Raw genomic sequence first — 17,612 nt, 5'->3', positions numbered from 1 at the left:
GACTAAGGCGATCATGATTGAATTTTGGTGACTGGTTTCGGTTTGACTGAACCTGAAGCTCAGTAAAACTTGAAAGATCTGAACCAAGCAGTTGAGAACCAAACAAAACTCTTGCATGAACAACCCCCGTGTTGAGAAATGTCTTATTTCTTTGCAGCTGTAACATGGAGCCTCCCTCTGTGTTTCTAATGTGAAATGCCTGAGGGACTGACTGGACTGGACGTGATCCCAACATGGTATAGATGATAATGTTGATGTCCTCTCCAAATACAAGTAGCAGCTGGGTGGAATGAGAGAAAAATACCCAGGACTATGGGGAAAATACAGCAGGACAGTTGGGGGTGGAGGGAGAGAGAGCAGCCTGAGCACGAGCTGCTTTGTTGACTCTGGGTTGTCAGCAGCTGAAAAGCGATAAGGAGGACAAAGTCCACACCTGTTCTCTCAGCGCAAACACCCTTATCTCTGTTCCTGCTGCAGCCTCTTCCACAGCAACCAGACGGTCCAAGGAGCAAGCTCAACTGCAGTTAAAGTGTGGCAGGAGGCTGAGACAGGGCCAGTTTTCTGGAGAAATCTCTTTTCTTAAAATGGCACCACAGGTTCCTCTCTGATGGTGGAACTGTGCCAAAATGCTCCATTTTCCACCTCTACCCTTGTACTCTTCAAAGACCCCAAATTAGGGCAGCCCAACTGCCTATTTTTTCCCATTCCTGAGCTTTAAGCATTTGGTGTTTGCTCTACTACCTTTTGAGACAAGGACTAATCTCCTCCCTATTGTGGTCTCTCTTTACACAGCCTCTATGAATCTAGCCTGCAGCTGAGCCTTGGGCACTTTCCTTCTTTAAAGAGGTACCCAACAGTCCCAAGCTGGCCCAGGATTCTGTTGTACAGTGATAGATTAGATGCTCAAGGGCAAGGCTTCTGACCTGTCTTTCAGATCATGTTTCTGGGTCAGCTAGCGAAGAAAGGGAGGGGGATTCATGATCCCCCATAGAAGCTTCTGTAACATACTAACTTCCTTCCCACTTGGCATCTGAGCCACTTACTTACGTCTCTCTTGTCAGAATCCCCAGCTCTCTGTCAGGAAGGAGTAGGGAGGTACTTGGGAGAGGATGAGACTCTCACTCTTTCATAATTTAGAACACTATGGGGTGCCAAGGTAGACACACATTCCCAAGGTGTGTCAACAATTCAAGTGCATCTGCACTTGGGAGCTGTTTACAGCATGGATGTCCCCTAACATGGGTAAAGGGTGGTTTCATGGTGTAGCATAGATGAAGCCTTAACTGTGTCCACATGCACTGTCAAAGCCAACGCTTTAATTCCTGTGTAAAGAAACCTCATGATCCTAGGTTATACTGTAGAGTAGGCTGTTTTTTTTTCTTTTTCTTTCCATTTTTAGCATTTATTTTAAGTTCTCTCCCCTCCCTCCCCCATTGTCCTAAGGTACGGTTCAGTTATGCCACAAACCGCTATTAAGGCTACTTGTGTCTCTGGAGCAAACATTTTAAAAAGATAGATATAGAAGTTTCAGGTGGTTTAATTTGGAGTAACTGTCCCTGAAGAAATAGTTAGGAAGAAGAAATCATTCCCACACTGGAGAAAACTCAGAATCCTACAAGATTTCAATGTGACTCGGGGAAAAAAATCACGGAAGGTTTATTTTCTTGTAAATTTCTGGCATTATTTTGGAAGCTTCTCTTAGTCACTCAGTGTAATCAGGCTGTTGCTAGGTCAGTTGAACACTCTCACAGACTGTCACTTATCCTCATAGTGCCTTCCCCATAGACACAAACACCAGGGGTGAAATCCTTTCCCCACTGAAGTCAATGGCAAAACTCTCTTTGCCTTCAGTAGGAGTAGGATTTCACTCCAGGCCCAATCTTGCTAGTCTTACTTGGGCAAAGTGCCCAATGAATTTAGTGAGTCAGGAGGGCAAAAGGATCCAAGCCTTGTTCAACATCTGACCACTTCCTGCCTCATTTTGGCTTCAGCTTCCCTTTCTTCCCAAATACAAACTCTACCTCCATTGCTTTACCATTCTTCAGGGTCTATCTCCAGATTTTTCTTATCCTCAGATAAGACTTTCACGTTTTCCTTCCCATCTTCTAGGTCCTGGTCTCTTGCCTTCAGCTTCTCCTTGTCCCCTGAGCATAGGCTCTCTCCCTGGCCCTATACAACCTCTGGGGTATGGGGTCCTATCTCTTCCATTCCAGCTGCTCCTTTCCTCAGTTGTGAGGTTGCTTTTTGAGGGCGTTTTCACCTCCCTTTTGTTACTTGAACAATAAGTAACCCAGGTAGTTAGTTATAAACTCAAAGGGAACAAGAGGCTAGTTGATAATTTATAGCAACATCTCAAATTTAAATGGAAAGTAAATATCAAGTTGTTCGCATTAAAGAAAACCCAATGCAGAGAGCTGGGGATGTAACATTCAGGAGACCTTCTTTCTCCTTCACTCTCCCTGATTTTTCTTCCCAATCTGTCTTTTTCCTTTTTTGGTCCTCATTCTGTCTTTCTGTCCACCCTGTTTACTTTATTCTCCACCACCTCAGGGCAGCAATGTCTGATCCTTTTCAGATTCCCTTGTGCAAAAGATCTGATTTGATCTCTTGGAGGCAAGTGCTGAATTCCTCCAGCTTTGAACTGGAAACAAGTTCAAAGGAGATCCAGAGCTTTGAAGTGCTCAGGATCATTGCTCCAGTCCTTTCCATTGAAGACTGCCAGACATCTTTCGCCGGTTTCAATGCACAGACTGGACCTGAGATAGGCAGAGAGCAGGGAAGGTAAGAGGAGCCCTAGCATGATTGTTTTCTGTTTGAACTTTGCTTGGTTTGCCTTAGCTTGGCCTATACAATCATATGCTGACATAAAAGGGGTGTTATAGCTTCATCTCAGGGCCCCTCAGCAACCAGCTCCCTGGGGGAAAGGGCTGGGCCTTTTACCTCTACATCTCCCTTTTTCCTCTTCAGAAAATATGCCCAGAAAATCTTATCTCAACCTCCCTCTTTCCTTGTGGAATTCTACCCTTTGCCCTAGAGGGAAAAATTGCTATACCTCCCCACAGGTAACAGCCCTTATCCTGACTCCTCATTATACATTGGCCGCATACCCCTCACCAATTGAAGTCTGCTCCTTCCCCTGTCCCCCACCAAAGACAATCTGTATTCTATCTTCTCCATAGGGAATAGCTAATAATTACCCCATAGCCTCCCCCCACAAATGAATTAATTTACTATTGACTTGATACTCCTCCTCCATCCAGTTCTGTCCTTTTGTGGAGTGAATTGAGGCATTTTCAAAAACACTTACGTTATTTAGGATTGTGGGTCCCATGGAAGAGCAATGAGACTTGTACTTCTGAATCACTGAGGTACTCTTGAAAATCCCATCCCTTATCTCTCCTCTGGGATTCAGTGTAGTGGGTGAATGGCTGGCCCACTAGCTCCTCACTAAGGAAACCTCCCTATGTATTGCATTCTCAGTGTATTCTGTAGGGACAACGGGTAATGGATTCCAGCAAGTGAACTTAGAGCTATGTAGGGGGGCAAGTGCCTCCATACTGGATTTACTCAGTGTAATACAGTGGTTCACAAACTGCTCTGTAGGATCACTATTGTTTCACAGAGCACATACTAATGGTCTGCAGAAAAGTGACTGGTCACATTGTGCTTTTTGTTCCCAGGCAGTACAACAAAAGCACAGAAATACATTAAACCTTTTCCTGTGTTACTTTCCCATGTAAGCAAGTAAGTTATTGTGACCATGAACAGGAGGTGAGGTGTCCATGAGAGAATCTTTTGATTGAGATGTGATCTACAATAGTCTGAAAACTGCTGGTAACACACAAGGAGGTTTTGTCACTTTCATAGTGCCTCAGTTCACCCTGTGTATTTGAATACCACAAAACTGTGCACTTGGGTTTTTGAGCAACCTTGAATTTGCAAGCAGAGAAGCTCTGTTCTGCATGCTGTTGTGCTTGGTGAGTGAGGCTACTCTCCTTTCTTGTGCCCCAGCTGGTGGGAAGTGATTTCTATCATACACCATTTTTGTACTATGTATAATATGTCTTGACTTCTTACCACACCTCCAATCCTGTTCCTTTGTTGAGTGAATTGAGGCATTTTCAAAACCACCTACATTATTTAAGATTTATATATAATATAAATTATTATTATTATTCTAAGGACATGGCCCATCAGGCCTTCTTCTAGTAAGAGAAGGTTTCTTTCCTGAAGGGGCTTCTTAGTTGTTAGCTATTGCTTGCCTTATGGTTAAGACACAGAACCAGGTTCCAGAAGATCCTGGTTCTATTTCCAGCCCTTCCACCAACTTCCCATGTAACCATGGGTAAGGCTCTTAACCTCTCCGTGCCTTAGTTTCCTCATCTGTAAATGAGAATGATGTCTCATTTACAGTTTAAAAGAGCTTTGAGATCCTCCATTAGAAAATGCTGAAGAAGTGCACAGCATTACTGTAAAAATGTGGTATAGAAATTAGTTTAGTGCTGAAACTGACAGGAACCACAGGGCAACTGGAAAGATGGGAAAGATCAGAAACCAGAGTTTATGCCAAGGTGAAGGGAGATGTGAAGGACCACACTGGATCCCCAACTCCTGGATAGGAATTCCCTCCGGTTGTGAAATTCTTTTTACCAGAGCAGAGTGGATGGAGTTTAATTCCTGCTTCATCCATTCATTAAAGAGGAGATAGAGCCAGGTGCTCTTTAGCTTCCATGGCTTTCTCTATGGAGAGACACCTGATAAATCATCAGAAGTTAATGATCAAAAAGCTTATCAGGGTCTTTTTGTTTATAAATTTATAAGACAAAAGAGAAATAATAAAGCCACTGGATAATTAGTAACTAGCCAGGGCCCGCCCGGTGCAACTGGAGCTCAAACTGCCCCAAGATCTCTACACAGGCTTAGGGAGGAGAGAGAGAGAGAAGGAGATGGATAAGAGCAATGTGAAAGAGAGACAGACAGACACTCACAGACAGGTAGACCTAGAAATAGGGTGATGAGAGACAGAGAGAAGTGTGTGTGTGGGGGGGGAATATGAAAGGAGAATCTGAGGAAAACAGACATAGAACAGGGGAGTTGGAAACAGCAAGGATATAAGAAAGAGGGAGGGGGACAAAATGAAAAGGGAGAGAAAGAAAGGGGTTTATTGGATGGAAAAGAAGACTGAATTATGGGGAACATCTTTCCTCTCAGGTAAGTGTTGTTCCAGTGTATTTTATTCCTTTAGCTACTGTAATGTGATCAGCTCCAAATCTGCCCAGACTCTCTCTAGAGGTCAGGCAATAGAACCATCCCCTCTGAAATATTACAGTGAATATTAACCCTTTAAGTACTGTGCTATCTCTCTACCTTGGGGCTATTGCTGGGGTTTTGTGCATACTTTTTTTTATTATGTTTTGTATTAATATATCCTTTCCCCATTAAAAAGGAATGGCCGCAAAGCCGGTAAATCCTCTAACTGGAGTTTAATTTTCCCAAAAAAGATTGTGAGTAGCAGTTTGAGTCTCCAGAACATTGCAGTCACCCTGTGCCTCCTGTCTGCTCCTAATCTTGGAGAGTAGCTTCAGCACAGACAGATAAGATTTTGTGGCTAAGGATTTAATTGTGTTAGATGGATTTGAAGGGCGATACCCTGAAGTCCTTGCTCAGGCAGACCAGCCATTGGAATCCCTAGAATTCATGTTGCTGAGTTAGAATTGCAGGAGCACAATTCTGTTTTTGTCTATGTGCTTACTGGAGTGAAATGAGAGTGATTGGTTCAGGAAGCTCATATTTTTTTTGCTATTAAGAATAAATAATTGCATGTTAAGGTAAGTCATACAACATTAGTCTGTAGAATGCACACTCGTCTATATTCAGTGTTCATGATGGGAGATGGAGGATAGAAGCATTGGGTATGTTGACCTGGATTGCCAACCAATTTGGCCTGCAGTCCTTCATCTGAAATTCCCACTAAAAACAACGGGAGTCTTATGTGCACAAAGACATGAAGATCAGGCTTTCTTAATTTGTCTCTACTGACAAATACTTGACTTTACCTAAAGTCAGTAAAATAAAAATATAAAATAAAAACATCTCAGTAAAAATGGCAAGAGAACTTAGGAGTATTTTCCCCTCCTATGGTGAGAATTCCCACACTACATGATGAAAGCTAATATGATGGCTTCTTTTCTTATTTTTTTCTAATAACTAAAACGGTGGCTTCTGTAAAAACTGACGGACGGCTAAAGTGACAGAAGTTGTACAACTCCCAGATTTTTCTGAAGTCCTTGTTTCCCAGATGATATCACTTTTAATATGTAATTGGGCCCCATGGCGCTTTGTGTGTGCGTATGTTTGAAATGTCATTGGAAGGAAACTGAACATTATTAAGGAACATGAACCTTGTCAGTTCAGTGAATTTTGGGTTTTGGGGGCTGGCATTGATGGGCAGAATCTGCACGCTTAGATCAACTGTGAACCCAAAGGTATTTCACAGAAGAGGTGAAGGAAAGAGAAATAAAGGAACAGAGAGCAAGAAGGGGAAAGGAAAACAATGTCCTTACTGTAATAGTCTCTCCACCACAGCCTTCTGGTGAGCAGCCTCCTCTGGACTCAGGTTTTCCAGCTCCTTCATTATTGGAGGGGTGAATTCCTCCCCATCGTCGGAGGTTTCCTCCTCGGACATCCTGGATTCTTCCATCCCATTGGGCAGATTGGGAATTTCAGCACAGGGTTCCCCTTTTTCTGCCTGGATGGCACTGATGGCACGCTGGCTTTCACTCTGGAGGGCATAGGGGTCCACTTCCCCAAGCGCTTTGATCAGGGTCTCCTTGGTTAGCCCTGACTCCAGCAGTGCTCCCAGCAGCTCCACCTGAAGATGACTCAGCTTAGAGACCATGGTCTTCAGTCTGGTGTCCCTTGGATTTGAGTTTCAGCACGTTCTGCCTTCAGCCTTCCCTACACCATGTTCCTGAGGTAACACGCCCGACTGTCAGCAGAGTGGGAATGGCATAGACTCCCGCCTTTGCACCCCCCAAAAAAACAAAATACAAAAATGAGCCACTTCAGACCCCCCACAACTGTCCTGAGCCAGTGCTGATAAAGGGACCCTTGACTATCTGTTTACATTGGAGCAGTGTAAATTCTCCAAGGTTCATATTTATCCGTGTGCTTAGCAAGTTACTGAACTTTGGACTTCAGCACTGCAGCAGCAGTTCACAAAGTGCAGCAAGGGGGGGAGGGGAAAAGGTAGGGCGGCAGAAGAGAAAAGGAATGGACAGAGAAAAAGCCAGGATGGGAGACCGATAGAAGAGAGAAATGGAAAGAAAATTGAATGAGAAAGTGAGAGTGGAGAAGTCTGACTGGTTCTTGCCCCTATGGGTTTAAGAGCAGGGTTAGGCTTGAGGAACCAGAAGCATGGGGCTAAGCCCCACCAAAACCTTTGGGTTGGGAATTAGCGGCCTCAGTAGCTGGGCCAATCTCTGTGCACCACACCCCAGGCATCCAGTATGACCTCTGGATTTATTCTAATACTCTCAAAGGGCTCCCATTGACTTCAGTGGGACAGGCTGAGGCACTAAATGACTGCTGAGCCAGTTCCCCACATTGACACTTACCTGTCCCCATTTCTCTTCATTGTAACCTACTGCCTTTATTATTCATTGGGTGCGTGCTCACACTGTGTACTCAGATTATAAAGGAGACATGGGGCCTGCCCCCACTCAATTTACAATCTAAGTAGACAAACAAAATAAACATGCAAGCTGTGTTCTGGGTATTGGTGTACCTACAACTGCTCCTCCTTTCCCTATGAGTGTCACCCACAGTGACTTCATTTATCAACACCATAGTTCCACCCCTATTGATACTAGTCTGCTTAAGGGATCTACTCCCAACTATTGGATGTCTTTTTAAAAGATATGCACTAGTTAATCCCAAAAGGTATGGGCTTGATGCAGGAATCACTTGGTCAAATTCTCTGGTCACTGTTGTATAGGAAGTCAGATTAGATGTTAATAATGGTTCCTTTTCACCTTAACACCTGTGAATGAATGTATCTACTCTGATTGGCAAACAGAAGGCATAATTAAAATTATCAATTTGTAATAGTCTGATCTCTAACTCCCAATACTGATTTTATATTTTGTGCCATCTTGACCGGGAATGGATGATTGTTTCCCTGGTGGGATCAGAGAGGGGAGGATTTTAACCAGAATGGGGGTCTTTGTAGATTCTCTCCCCCACATTTGTCCCCCTTTTATATGCTCCCCTCTAAGGCCCAAGCTGAGGAGGGCTGGATGGAGCTCCCACCACAGCCCAAAGACGGACCAAAGGTGATGCTGCGGAGTGACCTGGGGCACTCGCTTCCCTTTGGGGGCTTCTCAAGCCTCACTCTGTAGAGGTTCAATTGCATATTGAGCCAGCGAAGGACAAAGCTCCTTTTCAAAATGGATCCCCATTATGACATCACAACAAGCAGGCCCAGTTCTAGGGATGGGCAAGGAAGGTGTTTGCCCTTACTGGCAAGTTCTAATGGTTTTGGTGGTATTTTTTCTCTCCACTTGGCTGATTGGCTTCTGTTTTTCTTTGGTGTTTTTTTTGTTTGGCCACAATAGGGGACACTAAAAACATTTTCTGCCATGGCCAGCAATACTCCCAGGGCCGCTTCTGACAACAAATCATCAGTGGATCGCTGGGTCAGCCCTTCAGCAGGGATTTTCACTAATAGTTTGCCTTTGTTTCAGATGAAGTCTGCTCCAGAAAGCACCTCCACTCCTTGGCACAGGGCAGAATACACAAGTAAAGTTAACATGGCTGACCAGGTCCTGGAACCCAGCCTCAGCCTGGTTAAAGGCACAGCATACTGTAGTCTGAGCCCCAATTGTAAGTTTGGAAAGCTTCTGTTGTAATTACAAAACCCAGTTGTGATGCATGTAGCTATGAAACTGCAATCCCCTCGTTTTCTGTGTGTTGCATCTTTATGTCTCAAGGACCTCTGCGTGCAGAGACAACAGCCATAGTGTTCCCAGAGTTGCTGCAGCATGTTGCAAAAGAGATGCATGTACACTGTGCTCTTTACTGCTGTTCTTTCATGTGGTGTTTTCTTTAAACTAAAATCAATCATTTAGACTGAATGTATTTTTTATTTTAAGAATGTTTGTTTGTATTTGTTGTCTCAAACATACAACAAAATAAAGAGCAGATTGGACAATGTCTAGACAAAGAGAGTTCACATTCCGATCAAACAACTGTGGGTGGAAAACTTTAGAGGGAAACATTTAAAGTTTCTGTCTGGTCTAAGGTGCTCCTCAGTATTTAGGGAAAAACAGAAAAGTAATTTATTTATTTTTTTAAATGACAGTTCTGATTTGGAGTGTAGGTTAATGGTGCATGCATTCTCTTTGTGTATAGAAATATATAACACTCATTGAAAGGACTCTTTCAGGTTAAAAATGATGTGTTTCCTACCCTGGGTTACATTTTTAGATAAAACCGGAAATAATTTCATAGAGTTTAAGGTCAAAAGGGACCTAGTCTGACCTGTATATCACAGGCCACCAACACCAGGAAATCCAAATGAGACCTAAAGTATTAGGATCCACAGAAGACTAGGAAGGACCAAGGTACACCATTACTCAAGGCCCTTGTAATGGCAGGGAAATGATTACATGAGATATATCCAGATAAGCCTGGCAAGTGACTGACATGCTGCAGAGGACGGTGAAAAACCTCCAGGGTCACTGCCAATTTGACAGGTGGGAAAATTCCTTCCCAACCCCATATATGGCAATCAGTTAGACCTTGAGCATATGAGCAAGAATCAGTCACCCAAACACTTGAGAAAGAGAATGCTTGGAGGTGGTGCCACCTCAGAACCCTGGCCCACCCCACCGATGTCTCATCTCCAGCCATGGTCATCCCTGATGCCTCAAAGGAAAGAAACAACAAAATTCTCACAGAATACATTGGGGGCAGAATTCCTTCCTGATCCCCGTTGGTTGCCAGGTGAAACCCAGACGCATGAGCTTTAGGAACATATGACATAAACCAGAAGTGAGACCTACTTCCACCTTCAAAAGCAATCCTATCATACAGTTCTCATAAATTTGTCCAGCTCTCCCTTAAAACTAATTAAGTTGTTTGCACCAACTCCTATTGAGAGGCTGTTCCAGAACCTCATCCTTCTGATGGTTAGAAACCTCCTTTTAATTTTCACCCTGAATTTGTTCATGGCCAGTTTTATATCCATTTGTTCTTGTTCTGATTTGCAAAAAAGTAAATAATGAACTTAGACTAGTCAAGTTCATATTTGTTTCCTATAATTTCACTTTCTGGTTCATCTATATTACAAAGATGCTGAAAAGGAATCTTATTCTTTAAAATAAACTTTATTCTTTGCAGCAATAATAATAAAAATAACCTTGGAAATATTTTTATTGTTAGGTTTTGTAAAAATGAACTTTTTCTCATCACAAGTTTGGGCTCTGTTTTGACCTACCAATACCCCTTTTCATATAAATAGAAAATTATTTCCTGGGCAATTAAAATATAATAGTAAATTTCACTTCTGTTTGTTAGTGCATAACGGTCTGAAAGTGAAACTATCACAGTGTTGTAATGTCTGGGCTGCAGTCACTGCAGAGGAAGATTTAAATCCAAACAAACTCATTCTACTGTTCTTTTTTTTTTTTAGATCATTTATATCAATATTAAATTTAGTAAAACTTACTTTAAAACCACAAAACCCCAAATTCTAGACTTAATTTGACCTGACACTTTTCCTTTCAAAAAAGGAATTTGGAACTATGCTAGGAAGGCCCCAGGGTGAGATGGAGATTCTGGGACTGCCTCATGTCATTACAAGAATCTTGCTCCCTGACTGCATTTTTATAGAATCATAGAATATCAGGGTTGGAAGGGACCTCAGGAGGTCATCTAGTCCAGCCCCCTGCTCAAAACAGGACCAATCCCCAATTTTTGCTCCAAATCCCTAAATGACCCCCTCAAGGATTGAACTCACAACCCTGGGTTTAGCAGGCCAATGTTCAAACCACTGGCTTATCCCTTCCTCCTACACTAAAACAGATTATTCTATATCTCGGTCTCATTCTTACTAAAGTTAAAAAAAAAACAACCTTCAGGTTCCATATTCATGGTAGGTGGGAATAAACTGAGGAATCTCTCTTCCAAATGGCTTCATTATGGTGCAGCCAAGTCACAGGAGCCCAAGTTCCAGTCATCATCAGCGTTTGGCAATTGTAGGGAGTTCAAGGTTTTGAAAAATGATACATGACAGGGATCAGATGCCTTCATTTGTGGACCTCAAAGTGATTTATAAACATCAGTGAATTAAGTATCACAATTACATACCCTGAGAAGGTAGATGAATTAAAATAATTATATAGCATTTTTCATTTGCAGAGCTTAAATTGCTTTATGATGTAGGTATTTTGCAGATGGAAACCAAGGTACCAAAAGGTTAAGTGACTTTTCCAGGGTCACGTAGGAAACATGTTGCAGAGCCACGAATAGAGGCCAGCTCTCCAAGCCTGAACTACAAGATCATCCTCCTTCCTGTCATTTGGGACTCCTCGGAGTTCAGATGCTTAAAAAAAATCTGAATTGACACTGACCATAAAAAGATTGCTGCTCATGTTGGGGACTTGAAGTCTTGTGTGACACTGTCCAATGACCTGCTCTGGCTGAGGTTTGGAGCAGAGCTGGTTGGGTCTTGAGAAAGCCATCTCCACTTCTTATTCATCAAAGCAAAGGTAATTGTGACTCACAGTCTTTAAACGTGCAAGAGACAGCAAAGGAATAAAGAGTAAGCAATAACTTGGGGAAACACCCTATTTTCTGGTGAAAAAAGGTGATGAGCTACCTCTCTGAATGGCTACCATGGACAGAGCACAATCCTGGGAGATTGTGTGTGGGAGGATTCCAGACAGCACAACTTGGGGGTACAGCTCACATTTCCCATGGACAGATACGATTATCACAGTTGCGTCCATTTGGTCAGTTTAGGTGGGAATTACTGTAGCAATTAGCACCTCTTAGCAAACTTCACACATGCAGCATTTATCAGTTTGGATGTAGATTGACACAAACTAGGAGCAAAGTGTAAACTGGCCATCTGCATTTTTGCCACTACTGAGAGCCTCTGAAGAGGTATAATAGTCCCACACAACCTTATTAAACCTTTCGCAGATAATGCAATTGCATTCTATATTTTCGTGAAGAGGGGAAGGTTAATTTTACAGTGATTGAGACCAATTTTTTAAAAATACATCTGGGATTTATGTTCCCAAATCCTGCTCTATATCATCATACTGTGAAGATTGCGGCTTCCCATTTGATTGTGAATTATTCTATTTAGTTATATTTAAGACATTAACATTTCTCTGTCACACTTGTAAAGTGCCTAGTGTAGTATTATGTTTTTCTTTATTTTTTTAGAGTTTGCTCTTCTGTTAGTGTAGTGTAACGAACTCACTATTCTGTGCAGCATAGAGAATTATCTTCTGTATTACACAGCAGCGTTCCTTGAATTGAGTACTTTGGGCACAAACGTACCTGTCCAGGAAGTGCCCCCATTTCTTCTGACCACCACCTAAACTTAGACACGTTTGATTTCTTAGTTGCTTCTTGGGAAGAGCCCGCTCTTGAAAAGAGGAGCCAACATCTGGACTCATTACTGAAAGACACAAGTGAGGAAGATAATATCCAATAATCTTTCTATAAAACCACAGGATATAGCTTCTTGATGCACTCAGAAACCATCTCCCAGCTAGTTCTGGTCCCCCTTGCAAGCTCCAGACATGGAAAATTTCAGAATGGCTGCATCTGAAAGCCAGTTGGAACCAAAGGATTTACTACTTTTAATCTTTCAGAGGTGCCTATTGTAAACTCCAGATGCCTGGACAAATAATTAAAAAAAAAATCGAAGGGTAAACATTTTTAATATAAAAACGTTACTGCCTAAAAGCTGTTTCCCCACACAATCCATCAAATCACAGATAAACTGATAAACAGTTCAGAACCCCTAAACTAATACCCCGCCTCAAATCCTCCCTTCCTGAATAACCCAAGAGAAAAGATGAGCTTTGCAACATGTCCTACAATTGAAAAACTGGCTCTATCAGATGCAAAGCAAGAGGGCAGGGAGAAAATGTTTCATTGACAACCTCACCAGCAGTGCTCTTCCTTTTAAATTAAGAGTTTGCTAGATCAAGTATCTCTGATTATTGCAACTGGTGCAGTATCCCATGAGGACGTTATAGTTGTGGCATAGGTTAAAGGAGGAGGCTGAAGTGCTATACCCAGCTAGGTTACAGTCCTACTACTAGAACAAGAACTAAAATGTACAGTGGCACAAATTTGGACAGCAGAGATTCTTGTGACTTAATGGCATAGCACCTGGCAGCTTTTGCCATTATAATGAATATTTGCATAATAAGGACTTGTTTTTGCTGCATCAATGTTCTTGTTTAATATAAATGTTCAGTGTTTGCTGACTTCCTTATCTGAAATCACTAACTTACTGAGTTGTGAATGACTTGATTAATTTAGGCTGTAATGTGAACTAAGTTACCATGCCTCATATGATGTTTGCAGCTCTACTAGTGAAAGGAAGCGTTTAAGATTCATAGGCTCAAAATGACACCTGTCTTTTTTTCTTATATCTGTTTTCAACATCCATTTTATTGTTTTTTAATGTCTATTTTTTGTGCAAAATTAATCACTACTGTTTTCCTCCCAATTATGAATAAATGTAGTCACAGCAGCCCACTGCTGAAGATGAACCCTTCAGTGACAAAATAATATAGGTAACCCTACAATAATAAAGAAGTTTGCTCAATCCAGTGCTCATAAGCAACTTTACATTAACAAATCAGTGTGAATGCATAAAGGAGAAATAAATCAAGAAGGAAGCAGATTTTAGGTTTAACCTTCAATATGTATTTTTTTAAGGGTGAGAGAAAAAAAATGACATTGCCTTTCTAAAGTTCTGTGCATGTTACTTTCAGCTAATAATGAATAATCTCCTTCACTTCCTCCCAAACAGTGGATAGGACAGTGCACTGCATTGGAGTTGTCTTACAGTGTTTAAATTGCTGGCATTTCCTGACAGACTTTTGGACCAAGGTGTATCTCCTGTATCTTGAATGAGGCATTCTATTCTACTGAATAATAATACTCTATTTTTGATTAACCATTCTAGTATTGTTGCTTTTGTCAAGAATATTTAATAAAGTAGTTAACTGCAGATTAGCAATCAATGCCATGACATGAAAGTACCATGTGGGGGTGCTATATAGGTATTATTCTTATTTTAGAGCTGTTGGCCTGAATTCTGCTCTTTACAGCCATCTACTCCTAAATCAGAAGGTTGCTTGAACAGAATTGAGAGCAAATTCAGGCCCATAACATCTGATTTGTTCTGTCAACAACATAAATTGTAACCATTGTATTGAATTACATCCATCGTACTCAACTATTCCTCTTATACGTGCTGATAAATAAACATTGCAGTTTTCTATGGCAAAGTCTGCCCCTGATTTATCCACATCATGGCTCCAAGGAACATCTGGGGAAGGAACAAACACATATCTTCCTATAATAAAGAGATCACCAGACGGAGCCCATATAGTTCCATTAATGTAACAGCCACAGTGACATTAGCAAGGGAAAAACAGGGCAATAGTTCCTTTAATAATCATTTACTATTTTACTACATCTCTAGCTGAGTGTGTCAGTACTTTACTGGCATGAATTAATTTAACTTCACTATCCTTCCTCTTCCCACATAGGGAAGCTGTCCTCCTCCTCCTAATCCCCCTTTTACGGTGAAAAGGAGCTATTATACGTGCAAAGGATGATGATTATGATGATTTGTGCCCTGGGAGCTCACTCTTAATTAACAGGTTTCAGAGTAACAGCCGTGTTAGTCTGTATTCGCAAAAAGAAAAGGAGTACTTGTGGCACCTTAGAGACTAACCAATTTATTTGAGCATAAGCTTTCATGAGCTACAGCTCACTTCATCGGATGCATACTGTGGAAAGTACAGAAGCTCTTTTTATACACACAAACCATGAAAAAATGGGCGTTTACCATTACAAAAGGTTTTCTTTCCCCCCACACCCCACTCTCCTGCTGGTAATAGCTTATCTAAAGTGATCACTCTCCTTACAATGTGTATGATAATCAAGTTGGGCCATTTCCAGCAATGCCCCTCTGCCATGTACATTGGTCAAACTGGACAGTCTCTATGTAAAAGAATAAATGGACACAAATCAGATGTCAAGAATTATAACATTCATAAACCAGTTGGAGAACACTTCAATCTCTCTGGTCACGCGATTACAGACATGAAAGTTGCGATATTACAACAGAAAAACTTCAAAACCAGACTCCAGCGAGAGATTGTTGAATTGGAATTCATTTGCAAATTGGATAAAATTAACTTAGGCTTGAATAGAGACTGGGAGTGGCTAAGTCATTATGCAAGGTAACCTATTTCCCCTTGTTTTTTCCTACCCCTCCCTCCCCCCAGACGTTCTTGTTAAACCCTGGATTTGTGCTGGAAATGGCCCAACTTGATTATCATACACATTGTAAGGAGAATGATTTTTAGATAAGCTATTACCAGCAGGAGAGTGGGGTGTGGGGGGAAAGAAAACCTTTTGTAATGGTAAACGCCCATTTTTTCATGGTTTGTGTGTATAAAAAGATCTTCTATACTTTCCACAGTATGCATCTGATGAAGTGGGCTGTAGCTCACGAAAGCTTATGCTCAAATAAATTGGTTAGTCTCTAAGGTGTCACAAGTACTCCTTTTCTTAATTAACATGTGGGATTGTGAGAAATCCTGGATAACGTTTGGTTGTTTTGTTTTTTTACAGGGTTACATGTCAGCTGTTCGTGCAAACTGTGAACACCTCACTGGATGGAAGGGGTACCAAAATACATGATTATGAAGGGATTATGATGGGAAATTAGTTTGTAGTAGAGCAGGAGAATAACCAGCTAATTTTTGGTAGGTACCGAACCTGGAGCCTTGTCCTCAGCAGAGCAATGTCTTGACTCTTTAATTCCCTTCACCTCATGGTGCAGGGAGCAGTTAAGATCAAGAAAACAGGTGTTTGATGCCCTTCCCTGACAATCCATTTTTCTAGGGAAATAGTTGAAGATCTAACGGACATGTAAAATTAGACTGGACAAAGAATGGAGAAAGTATGTCATAGGGAATGACCCGGCACTGGCCTGAGGGAGATGGAGGGGATGAACTACAAGTCTCATTTATCTCAAGTTTCCTCTCTCTCTTGAGGAGGATGTGCATGCAAATATGCCATCCTTTCATTCTTTGACCTTCCTGGATAAACAAAGGTAGGAGCACAATTTTAAACCATCTACATTGTTGAGATTCATATTAAGATCTTGAATGCAGAAGAACCCATTGCAGTTCTGAGATAAATTCTAAGACTGGATTTTTGATTTTTGCCTTCTTTCCCTGCTCATTTCCATCCTCTCTTCTCCCCCCAAACCTCCACAGAGCTGACAACCATTCCTGTAATGTCTCTGTCTGCAAGGTGGTCATTTCACACTAGGCCCTCCGCTCTTATCTCTCTATTTCCATCAGTGAGGAATCAAGACTGGGTTTGTTAGACTGACACCTGATAAAAGCCAAGCTTTTTAGGTGATGGGGGAGGGCTCTGTGCCGTCAGTGGTGCTATCTGATTCCCCTCTACCATCAGTTCTCTCCCAGGCTGTTACCTTACTGTGCCCTGGGAGCTACTTATGCAAACAGGGACAAAGAAGGATCTTATTTGTTTGCTACCAGCACTGAAATGGCTCTGACAGGTCTAGGCACTACAGCAGTCTGTGTTCAAGATGCGGTACAGTGCCGTGCAGCTCTCTTTAAGAGCGACTGTAATGTCAGACTCTGATATCACTGAAACTCAGAATAAAGCTCTCCATCTCTTTCAGGTCTGAGGAGATTCTGTGAAAGAGAGATATAGGATAAGAAAATAATCTGGGGAATGCAAGCAATGCCCCACCCCACACTGCTAAGAGTGTGTGCGTGCTGGATCTGCAGAAAGGAATACATCTGCCCTGTGAACTGTTCTCATTGTTACTGTGTAATGCTGCTGGAGCATGCCTGCAAAATCGTCATGAATGTTTACTAGCCTAGGCACAAACTCTACTTGCCTGCTTTTACCATGCTGCTTCTGAAAATCTAATGATACGTTAATTGCCCATCAGGTAAAATCACCTGTGCTTCAAACTAGGATGGTAAGTAGAAAGAAAAGGAGGCACCTTGTGGCACCTTAGAGACTAACAAATTTATTTGAGCAGAAGCTTTCGTGAGCTACAGGTCACTTCAGGTAAGTAGAGTTTTTCAAGACTGTACAATTAGAAACCATTGCAGCATGGGTAGTCAGTATGCATGCTGCTGTTGTATGGATACCAGAATTGTTGTTTTATGCCCCAGTCCCAGAAGAGTCCAGGAAACTAATCTGAAGAACTGAAAAGTACTTGAAGTATTGATTTACACTCCCCTCGGATAGTGGAAAAGAGCAGAAGATTATGCTCTACTTGCATGTAAAGACTT

General features: G+C 41.8%; 1 protein-coding gene and 1 long non-coding RNA gene across 4 annotated transcripts in view; one reads left to right on the top strand and one right to left on the bottom strand.

Moving 5' to 3' along the window:
* Window positions 1-6,902, bottom strand: part of HNF1A (HNF1 homeobox A) — a 17,435-nt gene extending 10,533 nt beyond the window's left edge. For both annotated transcript variants that reach the window (XM_077835149.1, XM_077835151.1), the window contains exon 1: window positions 6,564-6,902. In XM_077835149.1, coding sequence (XP_077691275.1) covers window positions 6,564-6,898 — 335 coding nt within the window. In that variant the 5' untranslated portion in view covers window positions 6,899-6,902. The remainder of the gene's footprint in view (window positions 1-6,563) is intronic.
* Window positions 1-17,612, top strand: part of LOC144275683 (uncharacterized) — a 26,025-nt gene extending 8,413 nt beyond the window's left edge. Inside the window, exons 2-4 of one of the 2 annotated variants that reach the window (XR_013348081.1) lie at window positions 8,745-8,883; window positions 15,904-16,037; window positions 16,177-17,612. This is a non-coding gene — a long non-coding RNA (uncharacterized LOC144275683). Of the gene's footprint in view, window positions 1-8,744; window positions 8,884-15,903 lie in introns of both variants that reach the window. The other variant, XR_013348080.1, reaches the window with a different exon arrangement.

Source organism: Eretmochelys imbricata, chromosome 15, assembly GCF_965152235.1.
Source record: "Eretmochelys imbricata isolate rEreImb1 chromosome 15, rEreImb1.hap1, whole genome shotgun sequence".
Classification (NCBI taxonomy): domain Eukaryota; kingdom Metazoa; phylum Chordata; order Testudines; family Cheloniidae; genus Eretmochelys; species Eretmochelys imbricata.
Note: the sequence above shows the minus strand (reverse complement) of the source record. Positions and strands in the feature narration are given on the sequence as shown.